We start from the raw sequence: 12062 nt of genomic DNA on the forward strand, positions 1-12062 counted from the left end.
TACAAGTGAAAACATTTGAGAAATCATAATTTTAAAAAAGAACTCATATTTGAAAACACTTCCCTAGGAGAAAAGGTAGCTTAAAATATACCAACAAATACTAACCAATTAATATTTAATTCCTCAAAATAATTAATAGCAATGTCAGCATTTAAAAATGGAAAAAATAAAATTATTTATTGAGTGCTGCTTCTATGTACATTTACTTTTGATCCAAATACAAGGAAATCATTGAAAACTTCCATTTTTTCTCAATTTATTATGATTTTATCAGTTCATTTGTGAGGATTTCCATTTTCTTCACTTTCAAATCCACACTGAAGGCTGTAGTCTTTGACCTTCATCAGTAAGTACTTCAAGCTGTCTTCATTTTCAGCAAACAAGATTGTATCATCTGCATATCACAGGTTATTGATGAGTCTTCCTCCAATCCTGATGTTGGGTTCCTATTAATACTGCCTGGTTTCTTGGATTATTTGTTCAGCATACAGATTGTATAAATAAAGTGAAAGAATATAACCCAGTCAAACACTTTTTCCAGTTTTGAACCACACATTATTCCCTTTTATTGGTTGAACAACTGCCTCTTGATTCATGTACAGGCTCCATATAAGCACTATTAAATGTTCTGCAGTTCTCATTCTTTGTAATTTTATCCATAATTTGTTATGATCGCACAGCCCCATGTCTTCATGTAGTTGATAAAACACAGAGAAACATCTTTCTGGTAGTCTCTGCATCTGACTACAGCAATGATATCCTTCATTCCAAGTCTTCTCAATCTAGTTTGAACTTGACTGTTCTCTCTCCATGTATGGCTGCAGTAATTTTTTAATTATTTTCAGCACAATTTTGCTAGAATGTGATATTAATAATATTGTTTGATAATTTTAGCCATTTGTTTGCCTTTTCTTTGGAATGAGCACAAATATGGATTTCTTCTTATCGGTGGGCCAGATTTTTGTCTTCCAAATTTCTTGACATAGACAAGTAAGCACTTCCAGTGTGTCATTCATTTGTCGAATCATCTCAGTTGGTATTCCATCAATTCCTGGAGCCTTGTCTTACACCAGTGTCCTCAGTACAGCTCGAATTTATTTCTTCAGTGTTATCAGTTCTTGATCATTTGCTGCCTCTTGAAATGGTAAAATGTTGACCAGTCTTTTTTGGTACAGTGAATCTGTATAATCCTTCCATCATTTTATACATCCTGCAACATTTAGTTTTTTGCCCATTAAATCCTTCAATTTTGCAACTCAAGCCTTGAATTTTTTCATGTGTTCTTTCAGTTTAAGAAACAATGCCTTCTCTTTTGGTTTTATAACCCCAGGTCTTTGCATTTTTCACCATAATATTTTACCTTGTCTTCTCAATCTGCCCTTTGAAACCTTCTGTTCAGCTCTTTTACTTTATCGTTTCTTCCGTTTACTTTAGCTACTCTGTACATAGAAACAAATTTCAGTCTTTTTTTTTTCCTTTTCTTTTAAATGACCTTTCACTTTCTTCATGTATAATGTCCTTCATGTTTTCACACAATTCTTCTGGTCTTAGCATTCAGTGCACCAAATCTATTCTTCAGAAGGTCTCTAAATACAGGCAGAATATATTCGTGGTCATTCTTTGGTTCTTGTGGAATTGCTTTGATTTTCTTCAGGTACAACTTGAACTTACATAGAAACAATTGACGGCATGTTCCACAGATTGCTCCTGGCTTTGTGTGTGTGTGTGTGTGTGTGTGTGCTTTAGATGAAGATTTACAGAGCAAATTAGTTTCTCATTAAACAATTAATACACATATTTTTTGTGACCTTTGTTGCCAACCCCACAGCATGTAAACACTCCCCTTTTCACCATGGGCTCCCCATTATCGGCTTTCCTGTCTCCTCCTGCATTCTTGTCCTTGCCCCTAGGCTGGCAGCCCAGTTTGTCTCGTTTTGTTTTATGGGCCTGTCTAGTCTTTGGCTGAAGGATGAACCTCAGGAGTGACTTCAGTACTGAGTTAAAAGAGTGCCCGGGGGCCATATTCCTGGGGTTTCTACGGTTTCTGCCAGACCACTAAGTCTGGTCTTTTTTGGGAGTTAGAATTTTATTCTATGTTTTATTCCAGCTCTGTCTGGGAACCTTTATTGTGATCCCTGTCAGAACATTTGATGATGGTACCCTGGCACCATCTAGTTGTGCTGGACTCAGTCTGGTGGAGGCTGTGGTAGTAGTGGTCCATTAGTCCTTTGAACTAGTCTTTCCCTTGTGACTTTGTTTTTCATCATTCTCCCTTGCTCCAGATGGGATGGGGCTAATGGAATACCTTAGATGGCCACTCAAAAGCCTTTAAGACACCAGCCGCTATTCACCAAAGTAGGATGTAGAACATTTTCTTTACAAACTATGTTATGCCAATTGAGCTATATGTTCCCATGGTCTCCAGCCCTCAGCCCAGTGCTTCTGGCCCTTACTGAGTTTGGACGTGTTTATGAAGCTTTCATGACCTCCCCTTGGTCAAGTTGTGCTTACTGTATTGTGTAATGTTTTACCCTTCACTGAAGTATTGTGTACTGTTTTACCCTTCACTGAAGTATTGTGTACTGTTTTACCCTTCACTGAAGTTACCATTTATCTATTGTCTAGTTAGTATTTTTCCCTTCCCACCCCTCCTCTCTCTAGTAATCATCAAACAATATTTCATTTTGTGTGTAAACCATTTAATGAGGTTTTTTTCTCATTTTTGAAAAATTTTTATTGTGCTTTAAGTAAAAGTTCACAAATCAAGTCAGACTCTCATACAAAAATTTATAAACACCTTGCTATATACTCCTAATTTTTCTCCCCCTAAAGAAACAGCACACTCCTTCCCTCCTCTATTTCTTTTCGAGTCCATTCGGCCAGCTTCTGACCCTCTCTACACTTTCATCTCCCGTTCAGACAGGATATGCCAACATAGTCTCATGTATCCACTTGATCCAAGACACTCATACTTCACCAGTATCATTGTGTATTGCATAGTCCAGTCCAAACCCTGTCTGAAGAGTTAGCTTTAAGAATGGTCCCCGCCTTGGGCTAAAAGAAGGTCTGAGGACCATGACTTCCAGGGTCCTTCTAGTTTGAGTCAGACCATTAAGTCTGGTCTTTTTACAAGAATTTGGGGTCTGCATCCAAAAGTTGTTTTTTGTTTTTTGTTTTTTTTATCCCACTGCTCTCCTGCTCCCTTAGGGGTTCTCTGTTGTGTTCCCTGTCAGGGCAGTCATCGGTTGTAGCCAGGCACCATCTAGTTCTTCTGGTCTCAGGCTGATGGACTCTGGTTTATGTGGCCCTTTCTGTCTCTTGGGCTCATAATTACCCTGTGTCTTTGGTGTTTTTCATTCTCCTTTGCTCCAGATGGGTTGAGACTAATTGATACATCTTAGATGGCTGCTTGCTAGCATTTAAGACCCCAGACACCACTCTCCAAAGTGGGATGCAGAATGTTTTCTTAATAGATTTTATTATGCCAATTGACTTAGATGTCCCCTGAAATCATGGTCCCCAAACCCCCTTGCCTGCTACGCTGGCCTCCAAAGCATTCAGTTTATTCAGGAAAGTTGTTTGCTTTTGGTTTAGTCCAGTTGTGCTGACTCTCCTGTACTGTGTGTTGTCTTTCTCTTCACCTAAAATAGTTCTTATCTACTACCTAATTAGTCAAAACCCCCTCCCTTCCCTTCCCCTCTCATACCATAAAAAATATTCTCTTCTCTGTTTAAACTATTTCTGAAGTTCTTATAATAGCGGTCTTATACAATATTTGTCCTTTTGCAACTGACTAATTTCACTCAGCATAATGTCTTCCAGGTTCCTCCATGTTATGAAGTGTTTCATGGATTCATCATTGTTCCTTATTGATGCACAGTATTCCATTGTATGAATATACCATAATTTATTTATTCATTCATCCGTTAATGGGCACCTAGGTTGCTTCCAACTTTTTGCAATTATAAATAGTGCTGCAATGAACATGAAGGTACATATATATGCTCATGTAAAGGCTTTGATTTCTCTAGGATATATTCCAAGGAGTGGGACTTCTGGATCATATGGTAGTTGTATTTCTAGTTTTTTGAGGAAGCGCCAAATCGATTTCCAAAGTGGTTGTACCGTTTTACATTCCCACTAGCAGTGTATAAGTGTTCTGGTCTCTCCACAACCTCTCCAACATTTATTATTTTGGTTTTTTTGGATTAATGCCAGCCTTGTTGGAGTGAGATGGAATCTCATTGTAGTTTTGACTTGCATTTCTCTAGTAGCTCATGATCGTGAGCATTTCCTCAGGTATCTGTTAGCTACCTGAATGTCTTCTTTAGCGAAGTGTCTATTCATGTCCTTTGTCCATTTTTTAATTGGGGTATTTGTCTTTCTGTTGTTCAGTTTTGGCAGTATCATGTCAATTTTAGAGATCAGACACTGATCAGAAATGTCATAGCTGAAAACTTTTTCCCAATCTGTAGGTAATCTTTTTACTCTTTTGGTAAAGACTTTGGATGAGCACAGGTGTATGATTTTTAAGAGCTCCCAGTTATCTAGTTTTTCTTCTCCATTGTTAGTAATGATTTGTATACTGTTTATGCCATGTATTAAGGCTCCTCGTGTTGTCCCTCTTTTTTCTTCCATGATCTTTATCATTTTAGATTGTATATTTAAATCTTTGATCCATTTTGAGTTCATTTTTGTGCATGGTGTGAGGTAAGGGTCTTGTTTATTTTTTTTTCAGAGGGATATTCAGTTATGCCAGCATGATTTGTGAAAAAAAACCGTCTTTTCCCCATTTAACTGACTTTGGGCCTTTGTCAAATATCAGCTGCTCATATGTGGATGGATTTATGTCTGGATTCTCAAATCTGTTCCATTGATCTATGTATCTGTTGTTGTACCAGTACCAGGCTGTTTTGACTACTGTGGCAGTATAATAGGTTCTAAAATCAGGTAGGTAAGGCCTCCCACTTTGTTCTTCTTTTTCAGTAATGCCTTATTTATCCGGGGCCTCTTTCTCTTCCATATGAAGTTGATGATTTGTTTCTCCATCTAATTAAAAATGTCATTTGATTTCGGATGGGAATTGCATTGTATCCATAGATGGCTTTTGGTAGAATAGACATTTTTACAATGTTAAGTCTCCCTATCCATGAGCAAGGTATGTTTTTCCACTTATGTAGGTCTCTTTTGGTTTCTTGCAGAAGTGTCTTGTAGTTTTCTTTGTATAGGTCTTTTATATCGCTGGTAAGATTTATTCCTAAGTATTTTATCTTCTTGGGAGCTACTGTAAATGGCACTGATTTGGTGATTTCCTCTTCAATGTTCTTTTTGTTGATGTAGAGTAATGCAACTGATTTTTTTATGTTTATCTGGTATCCTGATACTCTGCCGAACTCTTCTATTAGTTTTAGTAGTTTTCTTGAGGATTCTTTAGGGTTTTCTGTGTATAAGATCATGTCATCTGCAAATAGAGATACTTTAATTTCTTCCTTGCCAATCTGGATCCCCTTTATTTCTTTATCTAGCCTAATTGCTCTGGCTATGACCTCCAGCACAATGTTGAATAAGAGTGGTGATAAAGGGTATCCTTGTCTGGTTCCCGATCTCAGCGGGAATGCTTTCAGACTCTCTCCATTTGGTATGATGTTGGCTGTTGGCTTTGTATAAATGCCCTTCATTATGTTGAGAAATTTTCCTTCTATTCCTATTTAGCTGAGAGTTTTTATATGAATCGTTGTTGAACTTTGTCAAATGTCTTTTCTGCATCCATTGATAAAATCATGAGATTCTTAACTTTTGATTGATTTATATGATGGATTACATTGTTTTCCTAATGTTGAACCATCCCTGCATAAAAAAAAAAAAATTTTTTTTTTTTTTTTTTACCTGGTGTGAATCTCACTTGGCCATGGTGAATAATTTTTTGGATATGTTGTTGAATTGTATTGGCTAGCATTTTGTTGAGGATTTTTTCATCTAAGTTCATGAGGGATATAGGTCTGTAATTTCCTTTTTTTGTGGTGTCTTTACCTGGCTTTGGTACTAGGGATATGCTGGTTTCATAGAATGAGTTCAGTAGTATTTTGTTCTTTTCTGTGCTCTGAAACAACTTTAGTAGTAGTGGTGTTCATTCTTCTCTGAAAGTTTGGTAGAATTCTGCAGTGAAGCTGTACAAGTCAGGGCTTTTTTTTGTTGGGAGTTTTTTGATTACCTTTTCAATCTCTTCTTTTGTTATGGGTCTATTTAGTTGCTCTACATTTGTTCGTGTTAGTTTAGGTAGGCACTGTGTTTCTGGAAATTCACCCATTTCTTCTAGGTTTTCAAATTTGTTAGAGTACAATTTTTCATAGTGTTCTTATATGATTCTTTTAATTTCAATTGGGTCTCTTGTAATATCGCCCACCTCATTTCTTATTTGGATAATTTGCTTCCTCTCCTGTTTTTCTTTTGTCAGTTTGACCAATGGTTTATCAATTTATTAATTTTTTCAAAGAACCAGCTTTTTTTTAAATAATTTTTTATTGTGCTTTAAGTGAAAGTTTACAAATCAAGTCAGTCTCTCACACAAAAACCCATATACACCTTGCTACACACTCCCAATTACTTTAATGAGACAGCCTGCTCTCTCCGTCCACTCTCTCTTTCATGTCCTTTTCACCAGCTTCTAACCCCCTCCACCCTCTCATCTCCCCTCCAGGCAGGAGATGCCAACATAGTCTCAAGCGTCCACCTGATCCAAGAAGCTCACTCCTCACCAGCATCCCTCTCCAACCCATTGTCCAGTCCAATCCATGTCTGAAGAGCTGGCTTGGGGCACGGTTCCTGTCCTGGGCCAACAGAAGGTCTGGGGGCCATGACCACCAGGGTCCTTCCAGCCTCAGTCAGACCATTAAGTCTGGTCTTATGAGAATTTGGGCTCTGTATCCCACTGCTCTCCTGCTCCCTCAGGGGTTCTCTGTTGTGTTCCCTTTCAGGACAGTCATAGGTTATAGCCAGGCACCATCTAGTTCTTCTGGTCTCAGGATGATGTAGTCGCTGTTTCTTGTGGGGCTTTCTGTCTCTTGGGCTCATAATCACCTTATGTCCTTGGTGTTCTTCATTCTCCTTTGATCTAGGTGGGTTGAGACCAATTGATGCATCTTAGATGGTTGCTTGCTAGCATTTAAGACCCCAGACGCCACTCTTCAAAGTGGGATGCAGAATGTTTTGTTAATCGATTTTATTATGCCAATTGACTTAGATGTCCCCTGAAACCATGGTCCCCAGACCTCTGCCCCTGCTATGCTGGCCTTTGAAGCATTCAGTTTATTCAGGAAACTTCTTTGCTTTTGGTTTAGTCCAATTGTGCTGTCCTCCCCTGTACTGTGTGCTGTCTTTCCCTTCACTTAAATTAGTTCTTATCTACTGTCTAATTAGTGAATACCCCTCCCCCACCCTCCCTCCCTCCCCCATCGTAACCACAAAAGAATGTTTTCTTCTCAGTTTAAACTATTTCTCAAGAAGAACCAGCTTTTGATCTTGTTAACTCAATTGTTTTTCTGTTTTCTATTTCATTTAGTTCAGCTCTGATTTTTGTTATTTGTTTTCTTCTGGTGCCCGAGCATTTCTTCTGTTGCTCTCTTTCTATTTGTTCAATTTGTAGGGATAATTCTTTGATTTGGGCCCTTTTTACCTTTTGGATGTGTGCATTTATTGATATAAATGGGCCTCTGAACACCGCTTTTGCTGTGTCCCAAAGGTTTTGATAGGAAGTGTTTTCATTCTCATTGGATTCTCTGAATTTCTTTATTCCATCCTTAATGTCTTCTATAATCCAGTCTTTTTTGAGCAGGGTATTGTTCAGTTTCCAAGTGTTTGATTTCTTTTCCCTGCTTTTCCTGTTACTGATTTCCACTTTTATGGCCTTATGGTCAGAGAAGATGCTTTGTAATATTTCAATGTTTTGGATTCTGCTGAGGCTTGCTTTATGACCTAATACGTGGTCTATTCTAGACAATGTTCTATGTGCACTAGAAAAGAAAGTATACTTTGGGTAGAGTATTCTGTATATGTCTATGAGGTCAAGTTGGTTTACTGTGGCATTTAGATCTTCTGTGTCTTTATTGAGCTTCTTTCTGGATGTCCTGTCCTTCACCAAAGGTGGTGTGTTGAAGTCTCCTACTATTATTGTGGAGCTGTCTATCTCACTTTTCAATGCTGATAGAGTTTGTTTTATGTATCTTGCAGCCCTGCCATTGGGTGCATATTTAATATGGTTATATCTTCTTGGTGTTTTTTGTCCCCTTAATCATTATATAGTGTCCTTCCTTATCCTTTATGATGGATTTAACTTTAAAGTCTATTTTGTCAGCAATTAATATTGCTACTCCTGCTCTTTTTTGATTGTTGTTTGTTTGATATATTTTTTTCCATCCTTTGAGTTTTAGTTTGTTTGTGTCCCTAAGTCTAAAGCAGCATATAGACGGATCTTGTTTTTTAATCCATTCTGCCACTTTCTGTCTCTGTATTGGTGCATTTAGTCCATTTACATTCAGCATAATTATGGCTAGGTATGACCTTCATTTTGATGTCTTTTTTTGTGTGCTGGTGACATTTTCTTTTTCTCATTTAATTTTTTGTGCTGAGTACCTTATCTTTATATATTGTCTTTTCCTCTTATTCATTGTTGTTGATTTTGTTTCTACTGAGTATTTTTTTCTTGTATTTTATTTTGATGTGTAGGATAGTTAGTCTCCTTTTCATTAGCTTAATATTTACCCATATATTTTTAAGTTTAAACCTGGCTTTTATTTCTTTATATTGCCTTGTCTTCCTATCCATATGACAGATCTATGACTACATTTCTAGTCCCTCTTTATTCTTTTAATATTGTCTTCTTTTACATATTAACATCCCTGTTTCCCTGTTCTGAGCGTTATTTTATCTTGATTTATCTTTATGATTTCCCCGTCGGGATTGACATCTGATTGCTCTGTACAGTGTTCTAGTCTTGGGTTGACACCTGATATTGTTGATTTTCTAACCAAAGAACTTTCTTTAGTGTTTCTTTTAGTTTTGATTTGGTTTATACAAATTCCCTAAACTTCTGTTTATCTGGAAATGTCCTAATTTAACCTTCGTATTAGAGAGACAGTTTTGCTGGATATATGATTCTTAGCTGGCAAATTGTTTCCCTCAATTATTTATATAAGTCATCCCATTGCCTTCTTCCCTGCATGGTTTCAGCTGAGTAGTCCGAGCTTATTCTTATTGACTCTCCTTCGTAGGTGACTTTTCATTTATCCCTAGCTGCTCTTAAAAATTCTCTTTATCTTTGGTTTTGGCAAGTTTGATTATTATATGTCTTGGTGACTTTCTTTTAAAATCTACCTTATGTGGAGTTCAATGAGCATCACGGATAAATATCTTCTCATCTTTCATGATATCAGGGACATTTTCTGCCAACAAATCTTCAACAATTCTCTCTGTATTTTCTGTTATCCTTCCCCGTTCTGGTACTCCAATCACTCATAGGTTATTTCTCCTGATAGAATCCTACATGATTCTTAAGGTTTCTTCATTTTTTAAAAATCTTTTAGCTGATTTTTCTTCAAATATATTGATGTCAAGTGCTTTATCTGAAGTTCACCAATTCTGCCTTCCACTTGCTCAATTCTGCTCCTCTTTCTATTGTCTGCTTCTGTAATTTTATTGTTAATCTTCTGAATTTCTGATTGCTCTCAGTGGTTTCTTGCAGCTTATTAAATTTTTCATTATGTTCTTGAAGAACATTTTTAATTTCTTCATCTGCTTTATCTGTGTGTCCTTTGGCTTGTTCTGCGTATTTCCTGATCTCTTTCCTGATGTATTGAAGGGTTCTGTATATTGATCTTTTGTATTCTGCATCTGGTAATTCCAGGAAGGCACTTTAATCTAAAAGATCCCTTGATTCTTTCTTTTGAGAGCATGTTGAAGTGTTCATGGTCTGTCTCTTTTTGTGGTTTGATATTGACTGTTGTCTCTGAGCCATCTATAAGTAATTATATTAGTTTATTTTATGTTTGTTTACTGTATCCTAGCTTCTTGCTTTGTTTTGGTATGCCAAAATGGGTTGCTTGAGTGAGCTAGCTTGATTATTTTTGCCTTTAAAGCTCTGATGTCTTAACACTAGATGGCTAGAGATGTTATCATGTATATTAGTCTAGGAGTCCACTCCCTTTTCTTGTTTGGACTCAGCTCAGGTGTCCAGGTAGCTGGTCACCAAGTGTGTGGTACAGGCTCTGTCCTACAGTCTTAGAGGGGCAGGAGTGATTGGTGTAGGTACCCATATTCATTTGCAGCAGGGAGCCACACTCTGAACAAGGCAGAGGGCTGAGAATCATCCCTCAAGTGTCTCTGAGGAAAGCGAGTCCCTCTTCTCTAGAGTGTATAGGTGGGTGGGTTCTGCAGATGGACCCTGGGCCCCCAATGCTTTTGGTTGTAAGGGCTGGGAGGTACCAGTTATCCTTGGACCCCTAGTCGTGGGTGGCTGGGTGACCTGAATGGAGCCACCAGTCCTTAGGCCCCTGATGTAGGTAGGTGAGGACCCTGTTTAATAGGCAAAGCAGTGTCAAACATCAAACACCCACCTCTCCACTGCACAGCTGAAAGAGTCACAGTCTGCCAACAAGGGCCTATTCTCCCAAAATAGGCACACTCAGGTCCATGCGGGGGTGGGGGGAATATATTCAATGTCCATGGACCATTTATGCCTGGACAGGAGCCGCTTCTGTCCAGATCGCCTCAGGTTAGAGGAGCTGGCAAATTATCTTTTCCCCCAGTTGCAAATTTATTCCTTCTCCAAGGCTGGGAGAATGGTTCGCGGTGCTCAACAGGGCCTATCTCAGGCCCAGGGAAATCCACAGTCTCTGAAGCTGGCTTGGGGGTGGAGGCACAGTAAAATATATGCAAGTACTTAGCTTTTGCCAAGAGTGCCATTCTTCTCTGGTTCCGGAGGTTAGAGTAGGCTTTGTGGCTGGCTGCTTCTCCCGGAGGAAACTGTGGCTGAACACTACTACCAGCCCACTGCAGCCACTCCTGGGAATGGTGCCTGAGGGATACTGGCAATTGAGGCCCAGCAACTCCTCTCTGCTTCTGAACCATCTCTCTATCTGCCTGCCTCTTAGTCCATTTTCAAACTTTGCCTTTGATGTTCAGAGCTCCTAGCTTGTCGTAAATATAATCATTTCACTTGTTTTTTGGGTCTTTGTTGTAAGAGGGATCGCCAGAAGTGTCTGGCTATTCTGCCATCTTGGCCCCATCTCCAAGGTAAAAATACTTTTTAAAAAATGTTCCCAGTTTTTTCTGTACTTGTATATCAAGATTAAATTTTAATTAGGCCAAATATATTTCTACACATTACCTATCAAAACTGAAACAACTTTCATGGTTTAAAAGAATATTTTGTCTCGATCCCTTATACCATCGTGTTTTGGCAGTAATCTGCAATGCATGTGAAATTTACTTATTAAACATAAATGTCCACAATTTCTATACATTGGATATCAGTGATTCTAGTTAAGCTTGTTGCACTTGAAAGAATATCCAATTATATCCATTGTTTCAATAAATAGAATTCATGGGACCTATTTCTCTTTCCCTTTCAGGAGTTGGAATTTTCAAATTTATTTGCTGTTCTTCACTGCATCCATTCATTCTTTGCTGCCAAAGTAGCTTGTTTGGATCCTCTATTTTTAGCCAGTCAGGCTACTGCTTCTACTGCTGCCAGCTCTGCTACGACAAGCAAAGCAAAGTATCCGACTTGACACACTGAGCTCTTCATTGTCACTCAGATGACTGTATAAACAGAGTACTACAAAAAAAAAAAATTTTTTTTTTTTTTTTTTTTTTTGTATTGATCACTCTAGACCCTGGAGAAACGAGTACACCACCAAGTCAACAGTGGAGTCAAATTGAAATTTTGGCAGAAAAGAAAAAAAAAGATCATATGGGATCTATAATACATCTGTATTCTGGAAGACCTCTGTGAATAATCCTAGATGAATAGAACATCTTTGTTCTCACGTGATTGATTTGTATCAGTA

The 12062-nt window shown here is 38.1% G+C and overlaps 1 protein-coding gene across 1 annotated transcript in view; it reads left to right on the plus strand.

Moving 5' to 3' along the window:
* The window catches only part of SNTG1 (syntrophin gamma 1), a 1301402-nt gene extending 1289571 nt beyond the window's left edge, over window positions 1-11831 (plus strand). Inside the window, exon 19 of the mRNA XM_049854568.1 lies at window positions 11625-11831. Within this exon, the coding sequence (XP_049710525.1) occupies window positions 11625-11783 (159 nt within the window). The 3' untranslated portion in view covers window positions 11784-11831. The remainder of the gene's footprint in view (window positions 1-11624) is intronic.
* The last annotated feature ends 231 nt before the right edge of the window (window positions 11832-12062 follow it).

Source organism: Elephas maximus, chromosome 15 (assembly GCF_024166365.1).
Source record: "Elephas maximus indicus isolate mEleMax1 chromosome 15, mEleMax1 primary haplotype, whole genome shotgun sequence".
NCBI classification, from domain to species: Eukaryota; Metazoa; Chordata; class Mammalia; order Proboscidea; family Elephantidae; genus Elephas; species Elephas maximus.